Raw genomic sequence first — 17,245 nt, 5'->3', positions numbered from 1 at the left:
AATATAATATAATATAATATAATATAATATAATATAATATATTATATAAACATATAATATTTATAATATTATAGTGTTATACAATATACTACTACTACTACTAATACAATATTATAATTATATATTTTATATTACATGTAATATTACTAATAATATTGCAATATAATGGTGTGGTCCAATATAGTAATATATAATACTGATATTGTACTATGCTAATAATTTAATATATTGTATATATTTATAGAATCATAGAATCAAAGAGTTGGAAAAGACCTCATGGGCCATCCAGTTCAACCTCCTGCCAAGAAGCAGGAATATTGCATTCAAGTCACCCCTGACAGATGTCCATCCAGCCTCTGTTCAAAAGCTTCCAAAGAAGGAGCCTCCACCACACTCCGGGGCAGAGAGTTCCACTGCTGAACGGCTCTCACAGTCAGGAAGTTCTTCCTCATGTTCAGAGGGAATCTCCTCTCTTGTAGTTTGAAGCCATTGTTTTGCATCCTAGTCTCCAGGGAAGCAGAAAACAAGCTTGCTCCCTCCTCCCTGTGGCTTCCTCTCACATATTTATACATGGCTATCATATCTCCTCTCAGCCTTATCTTCTTCAGGCTAAACATGCCCAACTCCTTAATCTGCTCCTCATAGGGCTTGTTCTCCAGACCCTTGATCATTTTAGTCGCCCTCCTCTGGACACATTCCAGCTTGTCAATATCTCCCTTGAATTGTGGTGCCCAGAATTGGACACAATATTCCAGATGTGGTCTAACCAAAGCAGAATAGAGGGGTAGCATGACTTCCCTAAATCTAGACACTTTGCTCCTATTGATGCAGGCCAAAATCCCATTGGCTTTTTTTGCCACCACATCACATTCCTGGCTCATGTTTAACTTGTTGTCCAAAAGGACTCCAAGATCTTTTTCACACGTACTGCTCTCGAGCCAGGCATTGTCCCCCATTCTGTATCTTTGCATTTCGTTTTTCCTGCTTATATCTTGTCAGCTGCTCTGTGTCCCCTTCGGGGTGAAAAGGGCAGCATATAAATGTTGTAAATAAATAAAGAAAGAAATATTCCTTGCCTAAGAAACTCTATGAAATTGATGAAGTTGCCATAAGTCAGCAGGCAACTTGAAGGTATATACACACACTGGACTAACCTCAGGGTGGAGGCAAACAGGTAATGGTATTACACATGGCTTATGACACATGTTCCTGTTTGAAGGTTCCTTTTACCTCCTCATGTAATAAGGTCTCATTAAACATTTGACCTTTCATGTTCAGATATAGTAAATGCCCGTTCAATGTGGGACATTTTTTTCCTTTCTACGAATTCGGTTGAGCAACATGTTCCATAAGACAATTAAACATATTGCAAATTCCAATGGCTATCAGAAGATGAATTGCTGGTTTATGTTCTTCATACCTTGAGAGTATGTGCATGAGTGTGTGTGCGCGTGTGTATAAAATCTTAGTAGGAAAGATAGCGAGGGAATAACATTGCATCAACATCTTTCAACTTCTATAGTTGGCTGGAAATACTCAAAGAGAAAGCAGAAGGAGAATGGAGGGGATCCGGATATTTTTGATTGTTCTGCTTGCGATTCTTCTGCTTCTCTTCTTCTTGAAACAGCAGTGGTCTCACCGACATTTCCCCCCTGGGCCTCTTGCCCTTCCTCTCATTGGAGGAGTATGGAGAGTTAACTTTGGAATTGGATATAATGAAGAGACACTATTAAAGGTACTTTTTTTCTAATTATTAAGCAATATATTTTTCTGTGGTAGCAATGGACCAAAGAGTCGTGGGTTACAAAAAGCAGATATGTATTTTTATATGAAAACTTCTTCTTCTTCTTCTTCTTCTTCTTCTTCTTCTTCTTCTTCTTCTTCTTCTTCTTCTTCTTCTTCTTCTTTATTGATTCTTAGAAAGTCCTAGACAGTATGCTTAAATGTTGTAGTAATACTATTATAGTTTGCCTACCACTTTTTGCCAGAGATTGGAGAGATTGCTTATTCAAAATATAGCTCTTAGAATCTCCTAACCTAGACTGTATAGGCATTACATGTTGCAACTATAGTCCAAAAACTAACTTTTTGTAGTTTTCCTTATTGTCCCCGGTGGCTCAGTGGGTTAAACTGCTCAGCTGCTAAACTTTTTTGACTGAAAGGTTGCAGGTTCAAATCTGAGGAGCAGTGTGAGCTTCCGCTGTCAGCCACAGCTTCTGTCAACCTAGCAGTTTGAAAACATGCAAATGTGAATAGATCAATAGGTACCACTCTGGTGGGAAGCTAACAGCGCTCCATGCGGTCATGTCGGCCCCATGACCTTGGAGGTGTCTACGGCCAACGCAGGCTCTTTGGCTTAGAAATGGAGATGAGCACCAACCCCCAGAATTGCACACGACTGGACCTTACCTTATTGTCCCAGTGGCACCAACAGTGCCTCAAAGTACAATGAAAAGAATACTTTTGTGCAAGCAATGAGACTTCCTCTCTCCTTTTGCTTCATGCAACCCTCTATGTTTTCCTACATATCTGTTGTGGATGGTCCTCCAAATTCCAGGAGCAATTTTGATGACATGAAGGGAATGGCGGAGAGAACCTCCTTCTTCTTAACTGCATTAACAAAAGCATTCCTTCAACAAAATTATTTCATAAACACCACATCTGATAAAAATAGGAATATAGATGAGGGGCAGGATGTTATATAGATCAGAAGGGCAAGGCGGATGCCAAGAAATCCCATGGAATGGAAGAGTGTTGGGATTTAAAGCTCTGCAAAATATTTTGTATGTAATGCAAAAGCATACTGGTCATGCCTTGAAAAGTGTTAAATATAGGCATCAAGGGCCTCATCACACTAGAGAAAAAATCCACTTAAAATCCAGTGCCTATAGTTTAGGGAGGAGCCTTTAACAGCATCACTAAACTACAAACCCCAGAATTCTGCAGGAGGCAGGCACCTAATTTCAAGTGGATTTTTTCTTTAGAATGATGAAGAAAGAGATTGTTTTGGCGCTCTGTTTCAGCAGTAAATGGAAAGTGTGATGTGCTTTGGGTGAAGAAATTAAATAGCACTTTGAACCTAAACCATTCATTTGAGCATGGTCTTTTGTGGGCATCAATCCACTTCTTCTGGTGCACTGATGAAGAAAGTGGCTTGATATTCATGAAAACTGTTGCTAAAATAAATCTGGTATTCTTAGCAGTGCTGCTTGATTCCTTCATCTCACTCTACCTTCCCATTTTATCATCTACTAGCTTATATCTACCCAACATTGCTCAGCTTTGCATTTTCTCTGTGGCCTTTTCTTTCTCTCCTTACGTTTCCTCATATACCTTGTTCATTCTATTTTCTTTCTTTTCTCATACACCCCTTCCCACCCCTTTCCTTTCTCTTCCCTTCTTTTTCTTTCTTCCCTCCCTTTTTATTCCTTTCTCTCTTCCCTTCATTTTCTTTTCTTCCTTACCCTTATACCAGTGTTTCTCAACCTGGGGGTCAGGACCCCTGTGAGGGTCATGAGGGGATGTCAGAGGGGTCTCCAAAGACCATCAGAAAATGCAGTATTTTCTGTTGATCATGGGGATTCTGTGTGGGAAGTTTGGCCCAATTCTATCATTGATGGGGTTCAGAATGCTCTTTGATTGTAGGTGAACTATAAATCCAAGCAAGTACAACTCCCAAATGTCAAAGTCTATTTTCCCCAAACTCCACCAGTGTTCACATTTGGGCACATTGAGTGTTCGTGCCAAGTTTGGCGCAGATTCATCATTGTTTGAGTCCACAGTACTCTCTGGATGTAGGTGAACTACAACTCCAAAACTCAAGCTCAATGCCCACCACATCCTTCCAGTATTTTCTCTTGGTCATGGGAGTTCTGTGGTTCAATTCCATCACTGGTGGAGTTCAGAATGCTCTTTGATTGTAGGCGAACTATAAATCCCAGCAACTACAACTCCCAAATGACAAAATCCTCCAAACCTTACCAATATTCAAATTTGTGATTATTGGGTTTTGTGCCAAATTTGGTCCAGTGAATGAAAATACACTCTGCATATCAGATATTTACATTATGATTCAGAACAGGAGCAAAATTACAGTTATGAAGTAGCAATGAAAATAATGTTATGGTTGGGGGTCACCACAACATGAGGAAATGTATTAAGGGGTCATGGCATTAGGAAGGTTGAGAAACACTGCCTTATACCTTTTCCCCAAATCCTTTTTCTCCCTCTCTCCCTTGTTTAGTTTCTTGATTCCCTGTCCCCTTTTCTTCTCCCTTCTTTCCTTTCTTTTTTCGTTGTCTTTTTTTGTTTCATCCCCTCCTTTCATACAACTTCACTGCTTTTCTTTTTCCTTTCCTCACTTTTATTCCTTACATTCCTCCCTCCTTTCCTTCCCTTTCTTTAATTTTTTGTATCCATGATGGAATCTGCATACATACCCCAGCAGATAGGATGAGCCCACTATCATCACCATCACCACCACCACCACCACCACCATCATCATCATCATCATCATCATCACTGCATTATTATTATTATTATTATTATTATTATTATTATTATTATTATTATTCTAACTATAGTGGAGTCATTAAAAATGCTGAATTTATGTATGTGTTTCTCACTGTTTCACTGATTTATTAAGGACTAGTTGTAACTCACCAACAGAATTTCAGGCAAATATATGAACATTGTGGCTAGGAGTCCAGTCTGGAAGATGATATGCCTATCTGCTATGAATAACTTTTCAATAACTTTAAAGCATAGGCTCTTTTTATTGCAATTTTCTAGTAAAAGAAAGGGTAACTTTTACATAACAAACAACATTGCACATATAGATATACTGATCCTATGTAACTACATTGGATACACAAACAGCCTACAATTACATTGGCTAACAAACAAACAAAGGGGGTTACTTTTTCACTCAGCATTCACATTTGCAGTTATTCATCCTCATGCATCCAAATATTTCCATGTCATTTCCTCTCTTCCTGGAGAAGCACCTGCTTAGGCCAGATTGCTTCTTTGCAAATCTGCCAATGCATCAAAACTTCTAAAACGCCAAAATGCATCCTCTTTCCCTAAGAACATGACTCCAAATGTGCTCCTTTCTCTTTCCTTCAGAAAAGAAGCCAAGTGTCCTGAATCTTGCTTTTCATTGCAGATCTGACACCCCAATACACCATCTCTTTCCATAGAGCATGGCAGGTGAACAGTGCCACTGTCTATTATACTTTTTGGATTGTAATAAGGTCTCTTATATAGCAACATTTCTGCTGATGTTGTTCCAGAGTTGTAAATGAATGATAGATGTTGCTCCAGCCTGAAATATCCTGGCTACATCTCTGTTTGATGGCAGATGTTGACACTTCTTAATTGGTATTGGTAAACGCAAGCAGCCTTGTGTTGATTTTCTTCTTAACATAAGAAATCTTGTAAACATTTTCTTAACTTTAAAAAGCCAATGTCTCAAATTAATGTAAACAAGTTTCCCCCCCAAAAGTTCAATAGTTAATCATTTGTCACAGTTCTTATCAACCCCAGTTCCACTGGTTGACGATAAGTTTCTGTTCCCAATTCAAAGTGCAGGTTATAACCAACAAAGTCCTAAACAGTTTGGGCCCTGCCTATCTTCACAAGTGCATTTTCCCCTATGAATTGGTGTAGACCCTTCTCTCGCTCCCACCACTGTCACATGCTCAGTTAGTGGGAACAAGAGAGAGGGCCTTTTCAGTGGTGGTCCCCTGGCTCTGCAACTTCCTCCCCAGGGAGATTAGGCTAGCACCCACTCTGTCTACCTTCCACAAGGACCTTAAAACATGGATATTCCAATGTGCATTTACAAATGATTAGGCCCCTGTCTATGATTGCCCAGACCTAATGGACTGTCAGATTGAACTCAGCACTTTACCTCCAGCCCTGGCCCTATAATCTGTTTTTGCACAAGCCCATGCCTGGCCCCTGCCCTCTCTAATTCTGATATGCACATTATAGTTCTCGTTCTGGTTATTGAGGTTGTCTTTGATTTATTTTAATGGCGTTTTTATACTTTACTGCTTTAATTGTTTAATTAGATTGTCATGTCTTTGTTGCATTTTGAAATGTGTTTTTACTTTTTTATTGGACTTGGTCCTGCTTGTAAGCCATGCACAGTCCCTTCGGGAAGATGGTAGCGGGATATAAACATAAAGTTATTATTATTGTTGTTGTTGTTGTTGTTGTTGTTATCTTTTCTTTTTCTTGCTTTGATCCAAACTGCAGTTGGCAAAACAGTATGGGAGCATTTTTACTTATTGGGTAGGACATATGCCAACAGTAGTTTTGTCTGGATTTGAAGCTGTGAAAGAAGGACTGGTTGATCATTCGGAAGAATTCTCAGACCGACCAGAAACACCATTTCTTACACTCATAGGAAGAAGAAAGGGTAAGTTGTGGAGAGTTGCACTGGTGGATCTTTCTGCAGAGAAACAAATGAGGACAGGTGAAGACAGCTTTTATCTGTTGAAATTACACTTAAAAAGCCACTTCTGAAAACAGCAACTATACTGGAAGAAAAAAAATCCAAAATGGGGAATTTACATTTAAAATGTTAATTGATTACATTATATTTTACATAATAAACTAGATAATATAGAAACAGCAAACCAATCTTAAGTATATAAAATGTATATGTAAACATGTGATGATCTATTTCAATTTTTGGAAAAAACGGATGATCTTATGGATGATCTTAATCATCTACATGGGCCAACAGTATCCACCTTCCTTCTCACTTCAGTGATTTTACTTCTGCAGAAAAATGGTGTGTAAGAGCTTGCTACTCAACAGAGGTTTTGAGAAGCTTTATTTTAATACACTGAATACATTTCTCCTATCTTGGCCAACAGAAAATGTTTTTCTTTCATTTTTAATCCTTTATTCAGAACTCCAATCTCTCTTTTTGGTTTTGTTTTAATTTGTGCATCGGCAGATTGAGTGTTGGATGAGAATACTGGGAAGGCAGGGTTCAGATTCCTTTTGGCCAAGTAAACCTATTGTATGACCTTGGACTTCCTCAGTCTCAGAGCAGTGGTTCCCAATCTTTTTTTGACCAGGGACCACTTGACTAGGGATCACTTTGACCAGGGACCACTTGATCAGGGACCACTTTGAACAGGGACCACTTGGACCAGGGACCCCTTGGACCAGGGACCGCTCTCCAACATTAGTACCAAAACGGCTACGAATCAGTTTTTGGTCAACTTTAGATTTGCTTTGGTTATTTGGGGTGCTGATTCAGAAAATGCATTGGATAAACCACATCAGCTCTAGTTTAAGATACAGAACATATGCATTCAGTAGTCACTATCTGCTTGCCCACAGAAAACCATATTTAATAATCTAGAGCTGATGTGGTCTATCCAAGGGGGAAGGGCTGGTCAGCGACAGAGAAGGAGTGGCAGTCAGAATGAAAGGAGCTGAAATAAATAAAATAAAATCAGTAAATAAAGAGGAAGGAGGCTCACGGAACAGATTTTCGTCCTCGCAGCCCACTGATAGTCCATGTCCCACAGGTTAAGAACCACTCGTCTCAGAGGGCAAACCCCCAAACCCCATCTGAATGTATTCTGCCAGAGATTTGAGCTTTTCTTCAACTTCAGGACAGTGAAGAAAGTTGAGTCGGTCTCTCCATCTCACTGCAGTCTCCAACCATGGCATGGCACCTGTCTCTCCCCTATCACTTGCCCTGAGGGTCAGCCAGATCATGCAGTAGGGAGAAGGAACTGATGTGTCATGGACAGAGAAGATATAACTGGCATTTTTAGATTTTCAAACCATGTGATTTGTCATGGTCTGGAGTTAAGTTTGCCTCTCCCACAGTAGCAATCTCACTATATTTGACCCCAGCTGTAAGTAATAACTGTATACTGATTCCTTCCACCCTCAGGTATTATATTTTCAAATGGACATACCTGGAAACAGCAGAGACGGTTTGGCCTAGTTACTCTGCGGAAGTTGGGAGTGGGGAAAAAAAGCATGGAGGGCCAAATAGAAGAGGAATCCCGACAGCTTGTAGAGGTTTTTGCACGTGAAAAAGGTATGTCATAGAGGATGTTGCAAGCATGAGTCAACCTGAAGTTTTTTTGTGTGTGTCTGTAGTCTGTGCTTCTCTTTGGTATGAAATCTGACATGTTTGTCTTGATTTCTAATACAAAAATAAGTGCCCAGAAATCCCAGTACTTCTGTTCTCCAAAGGAAAAATCCAAGTTTGAGTATTTTTAGGTTGAAGTGATATTAATAAAACTTGATTTGCAGGGCAGCCATTTGATCCTGCTTTGCCCATCACCAATTCAGTCTCCAACGTGATATGTGCTGTGACTTTTGGATACCGTTTTCCCCTTGAAGATGAAACCTTCAAGAAACTGATTGAGGCCGTGGCATTTACCTTACAATTTGGAGGAAGTCCATTTCATGGGGTAAGTCACTTTCATTTGGTAAGCCACTTTAGACACCTTTGTAGAAACATATGAAAAGTTTGGCTTCTCACTTAACATTGGATAAACCAAAGTGCTCTACAAGCAAAAGGCACCACCCAATCCCTCTGCAATGCCAGAAATAAACCTTAATGGTGTAATGCTAGAAAATGTTGACCATCTCCATACCTAGCCACCTCTCTGCAAAAGCCAACATCGATGCCAGAATACAGCACTGTCTGAGCTCTGTGAGCACAGAATCTTTTTTGAATGAAGCAGAGAGTGCTTGAGGATCATGACATTAGAGATACCAAGATGCTTGTTTATAAAGCTATCATCCTTCCAACTTTACTATACTCCTAAAAACAAACACAACTCTCAATTCTACAAAGATTCCATCAGCATTGCCTTCAAAAAATCCTGCAATTCTCTTTGGAAGGCAGGCAGACATCAGCATCTGGAAGAAACAAAGACTTTCTTGGACAGAATGTCACATTGCCCAAATGTCCCAAGATCACTGTCTACCAAAGCAGTTACTTTACTCTCAACTTTAGAATGGAAAACAAAACATCAGTGGACAATAGGGCTGGGCGGTTTCATTCGTTAATTTCGTAATTCATTATTGATTCGTATTTAAATTAGCTTACGATCCGATATTGAGCCATGCAGGAGCAACTAAAAATCGAAACGAATTTTTCAATTTATTTCATAATTGTTTCGTAATTGGTTCGAAATCGTTTCAAAATCGTTTCAAAATCGTTTCGAAATTGTTTCGTTATTATTTCTGTATGTCTGGTGCAAGTTTTATAGTTGTTGTTTGTTTTATCAGTAATAAAAAAATAAATTATCACACCAACAGTCAACAACAGAGGGAAGCTTCAGAAGTTCCCCCTGTCCCATTTGGAGGTTTTTTTAGCGTATTGCGCAATCGCGTCCGCCATTAACGAATCAATACGAAATTTACGAAATTTCGTAAATAACAAAAAAAAAATAAAGAAAAATTCGGAATTCTTTTAAAAAACGAAATGCAATGGACCCCCTAAAAACGAAACGAGTTTAGAAACAAATTTTTTTGTTGTTACCCAGCCCTAGTGGACAACAAAAGAGATTGGAACCCCAGGTTTTGGCAGTGACCAGGGGAGCATTTGTACAGTTAAAACTTGTGCGCCAGCTGTGCCCGTACCTTGGGAAGTCTGACTTGGCCATGGTGGTCCACGTTCTGGTTGCATCCCATATAGACTACTGCAACATGCTCTACATGGGGTTGCCTTTGAAAACTGCTTGGAAGCTTCAAATGGTCCAGTGTGCGGCAGCCAGGTTACTAACGGGAGCAGCGCTCAGGGAGCATACAACTCCACTGTTGCATCAGCTCCACTGGCTGCCAGTTTGCTACCAGGCACAATCCATAGTGCTGGCTTTAGCCTTTAAAGCCCTAAACGGTTCCGGCCTAGCTTATGTATCCGAACGCATCTCTCCCTATCAACCTTCCAGGAACTTAAGATTGTCTGAGGAGGCCCTGCTCTTGATCCCGCCTGTTTCACAAGCACATCTGGCAAGGATGAGAGACAGGAACTTCTCTATATTATTGGAAATTTTCAGCAGTTTGGTGTCTTCATGCTGAGTTGATGAAGAAGAAATAACTTTTGCACTTTGAACTCGGTTTGCACTGACTGGAGGAAGCTGCAGACAAAGAAATAAGATGGGAGGAAGAGAGAAAAATAGGTTATTTTCAAACCAGCTAAAAAAGTGAGTAAACAAAGAATGTGTTAGGAGTGTCTAATGGTAGGCCTTTGCTTTTGTTTTTGTTGTAGATATATGAAATGTTCCCATGGCTCATGAAGCATCTTCCAGGACCTCACAAGAAGGCATTTCATGGTACAGAGATGGTGCTTTCATTAGCAAAGAAAGAAATACAGAAACATAAGGAACAAAAGTCCTTTCATGAGCCACAGGATTTAATTGATTTCTATCTGCTTAAAATGGAAAAAGTAAGTATCTGCTTTGTATCCAATTATTTCCATTCCAAGGTGTTCAATGGGACCTTAGTATCCTCCTCCTCCTTCTGAGGATGGTTTACTATGCGAATGTTCACACAAGTAGTCTCAACTTTGAGAAGCAAGTGTGGTGGTTGAGGGGGGGGGGGAGCGTGCCAGGAGCAACTTGAGAAACTGCAAGTCACTTCTGGTGTGAGAGAATTGGCTGTCTACAAGGACATTGCCCAGGGCATGCCCAGATGTTTTAACATCCTGTGGGAGGCTTCTTTCATGTTCTTACATGAGAAGCTGGAACTGACAGATGGGAGCTGATTCCTCTCCCCGGATTTGAACTGCTGACATTCCAGTCAGCAGTCCTGCCAGCATTGCGCCATGAAGGACTCCACAGGTGTGGTGGCAGAAACTCATGAACAAGCAAAACCATGAATGTAAAACTCACAAATGTGAAGGTTACCAATGTAGTAAAACAGCCCCAACAGTGGAAGTAAAATTTGTTGGTTCATTTTTTTCCTCCGTGTATTTGTTATCAGTAACCTAAATCCTACTCCTGATTAGAGTAGACCTATTGGATCAGAGGGGGTTTCCTACGTGTTGATTCACCCTTCAATGACAGGTAAAGGAAGCTTTATGGTCAATCATAAGTTCATACTTCATCTTTCATATTTTTAGCATCAGAGGATAAATGATCCTACTTCCACATATGATGAAGAGAACCTGGCTCAGGATATTCATGACTTATTTATTGCTGGAACAGAAACAACGGCCACATCTCTAAAATGGGCAATCCTCCTTTTGACAAATCACCCAGATATTCAAGGTAAGAGAGATCCCTGTTGCATTAGCAGATTCTTTAAATAAACGATGTGCAAAAACAAAGAAAGAAAATCAGATCCAAATTCTAGCTTGTGCTGCCTACTGAAAAGATAGAACATGCTACTAAGCTAATTTACTCAAGTTTGAGAATATATGAGGGTCCACAACTACTTAGATAATCTAAAAGTCTTTTGCTTAGTTTTGATTATTTTTTTTCTCTTTTCCATAAGATTTTCTGTGTGGTTTATGGAAAACATAGTTGTGCTCAACTGCTTAGCATAATGAAAATAAAGGAAAGAGAACAAGGTTTTCAGAATCTCCAGTTTTTGCATGGAAAACCTCCAATTTGTAATTTGTTGGATAAGCAGAGATTATTGGAAGAAGAAGGGACAGGGAGGCTGGTGAATGAATAAAACATAGGATACCAAAATAGAATAGGAGAATGCATGTGAATAAATGCAAAAATTAGACATTTATTGTCAAAGGCTTTCACAGCTGGAATCACTGGGGTGTTGTGTGGTTTCCAGACTGTATGGCCATGTCCTTGCTGAGAAAATGCTGCTAGAAGGAAAAATGAGAAAATGCTGCTAGAACATGGCCATACAGACCGGAAACCACACAACTTCCCAGACAGACATTTAACAAAAAGGAATGAATATGTCACCTAATTGACAGAAAGCAGGAGATATCCAAATGAAGCATTAGCTCTCGTACATGTCTCTCTCTGCTAGCCTTTTGATAGGCAAAACAAAAGTCACAACATGAGTTTCAGAGAGACAATTGAGAATGTTGAAAGAAGAAGTTGCTAAGGTTACAGAGACACTAGAAGAAGCACAGGATTTGCCTGCTTGCTATTTCCCCTGAATGTTTTAAATATCTTGTGTGCTATACCTCCTCAGTCTCAAAATGGTAATGGCAGCAGAAAGGAATTGATTAGACTCATTTTGGCTCCTCTGTCTTTGATGATATCATTGTTATCTTTGCAAGCAAGCTAGTAGGGGTTCCCATCACATTTTAAATTGGGCATTTTTACACATTTATGTGGGGAATTGAGGAATAAGTCGCTAGCCAATTGACTTAGGAATTATGGAAAAAATTCATACTTTAGAAATAGCAAGATACCTCTACCCCACATTTGAAGCTTGCATCATGTGAAGGTCACCCTCAGTTGCAGTTTCTTAAGTGTGTAGAAATGCTTAGAACTTCCTGACTGTGAGAGATGTTCAACAGTGGAACTCTCTGCCCCGGAGTGTGGTGGAGGCTCCTTCTTTGGAAGCTTTTAAACAGAGGCTGGATGGCCATCTGTCAGGGGTGATTTGAATGCAATATTCCTGCTTCTTGGCAGAATGGGTTTGGACTGGATGGCCCATGAGGTCTCTTCCAACTCTTTGATTCTATGATTCTATGATTCTATGATTTAATTGTGTGTAATTAAGTCCACAAATGCTACCATAGCACCATGAAAATGACATGAACTCTTTGGAGGAAAATGGGTCACAAATATAATAAATTGATTGCGATTTGAGAGTTTGTTGTTCATTAATTTATAATGGATGGATTTCTATGATTTTTTTCACTGTATGTTATAAAAATCCATGAATAATCATTCAGAAGATCTTTTTTTCACAGATAAAGTCTATAAGGAAATAGAAGATGCTTTGAGTTCCTCTTCTTTCTGCTATCAAGATCTAAAGAAGCTCCCTTATACAAATGCTGTGCTTCATGAGATTCAGCGTTCAAAATATCCCCTCTTATTTGGGCTCCCAAGACAAACTTCCCAAGATGTGAAGATGAGAGGTTTTCTCATCCCTAAGGTACAACATGTAGATATGCACTTCTACATACAAAGAACAGGGATGGGACATAAAACAAACCATTACCAAAAAAACAAAAAAACAAAAGTAAACCTTAATTGAACCCTCAGATCTAAGAGAGAGGTGTATGTGTCTTTTTGTCTGACATTGGTTGCTTTCTACGTTTCAGGGGACAATTATTATACCAAATCTACGCTCTGCTCTTATTGATCCTGAGTATTGGGAGACTCCTGAAGAGTTCAATCCAAATCATTTTTTGGACAAGGATGGAAATTTTGTTGCTAGGGAAGAGTACCTGGTATTTGGTGCAGGTAAAAAGCAATTCAAAGCAGTTTGTGGTTTATCAGTGTGTCTTTCTGGGAAGTTTTTAGGATAAAATCTGCTTATAGACCTTATCTTTTATGAGGCATTGCTGTACTGTGGCAGTAATCTAGGGGGAAATGGTCCCCAGATAAAAGCATTTACTTGGAGGGGGGAAGCATTGTGTTTGGGGAGTACAATGGCAGGACTCTTATACATATTTATGGCGCTCACTATAATCTACAATGTCATTGGAAGGAGGGCCATTGGTGGCTCTTCATAGATGGGGATTAAAGCTGTTGGTGGAAGTGGGAGCCTGTCTGTGAAAATGGGCACTCCAGCCAATGCACACACACATATTTTCACTTTTATAATGGATATAGAAGATACAGACAGTATCCGTCACTATTCTGTGACCTTGTGGATCCAATAACACTTTTTAAAGCTATCTTTGTGCATGGGAATTTTAGTGAATATTAAAATAGAACAAAACTATTGAAAGCATTAAAAGGGTTTAAAACTATGCTTAAACAGAAAAAAATACAATTAAAAGATGAAAAGCAATTAAAACAGTTCAGTTTAAGATAGTACAGGAAATGTTTCATATCTTCTTGTGGTCCATTTTCCATTATTACTCAATCCATTTTGCCATACAACAAACCATTCCCTACCTGCATCACGCCTACAGTGAAATCTTCTGTTGTTAGTTCTTTGGTCCAATTTTTCATAGCAGTTGTAGGAAAAGTGTTTACCAAGGAAAAGAAGTATTTATCAACAAAGGCACTTGTGAAAGATGCTCTTCCAACCTCGAGTTGCCCTTCCAACCTCAAGTGGAGCAGAACAGAAAAATCTGCATCTGTATGCTTGTCCACTGTGCCCTGCCTCATGTACAGAGGAAGAGTTATTGGAGGCTACATGCAATGCCATTGCTGTTGCCCGTTTAGCTGCCTACACTCCTTTTTTATCAATTTTATACTAATTTATGCAATGCTTTTGATACAAAATAAATAAACACGGTGTAATCCACTCCTGAGCATCACCTTCAGTCAACAAGTTCTTTTACTTGGAGAGGGTGGAATGGACCATAACCTACTAATCCATAGTCCAGTTTTCAGATCCATCCTTATTTGTTGAATGTGATAGATGGTCACTTTCTGCCTTTGTTTCCCCTGCAGGGGCTCGGGCGTGTTTGGGGGAGCAGCTGGCAAGGATGGAGTTCTTCATCTTTTTAGTCAGCCTGCTGAGAGTCTTCCGTTTCCAGCTGCCTCCAGGAGTCAAAGAACTCAATGAACAACCTGCAGTAGGACTGACAACACCACCTCATCCTTATAAAGTGTGTGCTGTTCCTCGCTCTAGTTCATCATTAAACATACAAAAATAACTACAATTGCTGATATTTAATTGCTGTAATTTTAACCAAATCCATCTTTAACTTTCTTTAATGTTCCCAAACTTCTTCTTTAAGCATAGAACTAAAAATGCAGTCATAAAGTAATTTTACTTCACTCTGTTTTGCTTTTTCACCAACTGCTCTGTTTAAAGAATTTTTTCTATATCAATAATTTTCAGGCAGCTTGATATCAATTTTTTTATATTTCATTCATCCTACAAAACTCAACACAAAGTCTACTGATTGATTCTTCCAGGAACTTCCACAGCAAACATGAGGGTGGACAAATACAATTCCCTCAAAAATGCAGGAAAAAACATTACAAACAGTAAAATTTGCAAGATTTCTAGATGCAGGAATATCTTATTTCTGAGCCGAAAATCCACACCTTAGAATGTCTTTATGTCCCTGTGATCAGAAAACACAGAATTTCTTTTTATCTGGGTCTGTTTCCGGATTTTAAATGTTTGTTTCTGATTGGTCGGTTACTAAAAATAAGGTGACAGTTGAGTAGAATGCAGAAACTTTGTTTGTGTGCCAGAAGCTTCATGAAATATGTGGAGGGCACATTTTTTCTGGCCATGAAAAAGTAGTGGCTCCCTCCTTAACGTTGTACATCTTTTCACAATAAGAGAAATCAGGAAGAGACATGTACGAGGGGTATTTTTAAAGTAAGGTCCGTTTTGTTGTAGACACTAGTAGTTCGCGCGCATACCGCAACGAGCACGTGCGTCATGTACCAGCATGCCTCGGGAACAACTGTGCTCAGTTTCCGCTCTGTAGCTAACTTGTACGGTTCTGTTCTGTGCTTTAAAAATGTTTAAGACTATCAACTCACCCGCCGCATGTGAGGTTCTCTCAGTGATACGGTTTTTGTCAGCAAGGAACCTGCCTGCTGCAGAAATTAATTGACAGATATGTGAAGTGTATGGTGATACTGTTATGAGTGAAAGCAAAGTGCGTAAGTGGGTACGACAATTCAAAGATGGCCGTGACAACGTCCATGATGAGGACCGCTCCGGTCACCCTTCTTTGATTACAGACGATTTGGTTATCGGAGCAGGTGGCAAGTTTTTATGAAGAGGGTATTTTAAAATTGGTTCAGAGGTATGATAAGTGTTTGAACAAACTTGGTAACTATGTCAAAAAATAGAATGAAGTATGTATTTTCTGAAAATAAATTTACTTTTTTGAAATAAACTTTCATTGTGTACTTATGTTCCAACTGACCTTACTTTAAAACTACCCCTCATATAACCCAGGAACAGCAATTTGTTGTTCCATGTCACAAGTACACAACCAAATCTGTCTGGACAGATGGCTCTAAACAGCATCAATAATGACAAAATTCTGTTCCTGGCTTGAAAGTGTTTGTTCCTGTTTGACTGTGCAGTGCTAACTTGGGCAGAAGTGGTCCTACCTCACAAACTTTATTTGTAGGGCAGAAACTTCATTAAACATGTCGAGGGCAAAGGGTCTCTGGCCAGGACAAAGAACGGCACTTTTACTTTGATTCACATATCCACATATCTGCATCTTCATTTTTTTTTGGTCTTTTTAAAAACAAAGCCGCTGAAGTTTCCTGCGGATGTCTTGTGGAGGCTGCATTTTGTGGGCTGCAAAAACATTCTGCAAATACAAAGCAATAAAGCATTTGAAAGACACCAAGATTACATCAATACCATCAATTTTAATAGTAATATGACTGCTGGCTGACGAGAAATGATCCACAGGGAAGGGCACTGATATGCTATCACCTATTTCCTTGCAGAAGGTGTGAGAAAGTCAAACAATGCTTTGACTCAGTATCTTCTTCCTGATGAGATAACCAAGCCCTCATCAATATCGATGACTTGTTTGGATTGAGCTTCTCTTCATTCTTCCTCATCTAGGTTATGATGACCTGATTTATGGTGTACTTCAGAAACCTTTAATTTTGACATTTAATTATATAGCTTTTGTGAGCTACTTTGGGTCTCTATCCTGAGAAATAAGCAGGGTACAAATTATATTGCTGTTGTGTTGTTGAAGGCTTTCATGGCCGAAATCACTGGGTTGCTGTGAGTTTTTCGGGTTGTATGTATGGCCATGCTCTAGAAGCATTCTCTCCTAACATTTCACCTGCATCTGTGGCTAATGACATCTACAGAGGTCTCAGAAAGATAGTCTAGGGAATTTCTTGGCTCCTTACAAATCTTTCATTTGGGGCTTCCATAAAAGACTTTTGGATGCCCAAGCCTTGGTCTTCCAGATGTTTGGGACTCCAACTCCCAGAAGCCCCAGTCAGCTTACCCGATACTCAGAAACTCTGTAGTCGATGTCCAAAATACACTGAGGCCTAAAGGGTGGACACAACTTGTGACGGCGCGAGTGGCATCACCTATGTGTAGAACTGTTAGTTGCAAGATTTAAACTGTTGTATCATGCTTAAGCCTGCATTTTTACCCTGTTTATGTATAGTTGGATTGGTTATTTATA

General features: G+C 39.5%; 1 protein-coding gene across 1 annotated transcript; it reads left to right on the top strand.

Moving 5' to 3' along the window:
• The first annotated feature begins 1,457 nt into the window (after positions 1–1,457).
• Positions 1,458–15,525, top strand: LOC132770441 (cytochrome P450 2J4-like). The gene is made up of 9 exons (XM_060767381.2): positions 1,458–1,735; positions 6,265–6,427; positions 7,931–8,080; positions 8,299–8,459; positions 10,268–10,444; positions 11,120–11,267; positions 12,893–13,077; positions 13,247–13,388; positions 14,553–15,525. The coding sequence occupies exons 1-9, from the start codon at positions 1,559–1,561 to the stop codon at positions 14,756–14,758; spliced, it is 1,509 nt and encodes a 502-aa protein (XP_060623364.2). The 5' UTR covers positions 1,458–1,558; the 3' UTR covers positions 14,759–15,525.
• The last annotated feature ends 1,720 nt before the right edge of the window (positions 15,526–17,245 follow it).

The sequence above is a fragment of the Anolis sagrei genome, chromosome 3 (genome assembly GCF_037176765.1).
Source record: "Anolis sagrei isolate rAnoSag1 chromosome 3, rAnoSag1.mat, whole genome shotgun sequence".
Lineage (NCBI taxonomy): Eukaryota > Metazoa > Chordata > Lepidosauria > Squamata > Dactyloidae > Anolis > Anolis sagrei.
This window is presented reverse-complemented; position numbering and strand designations above follow the sequence as displayed.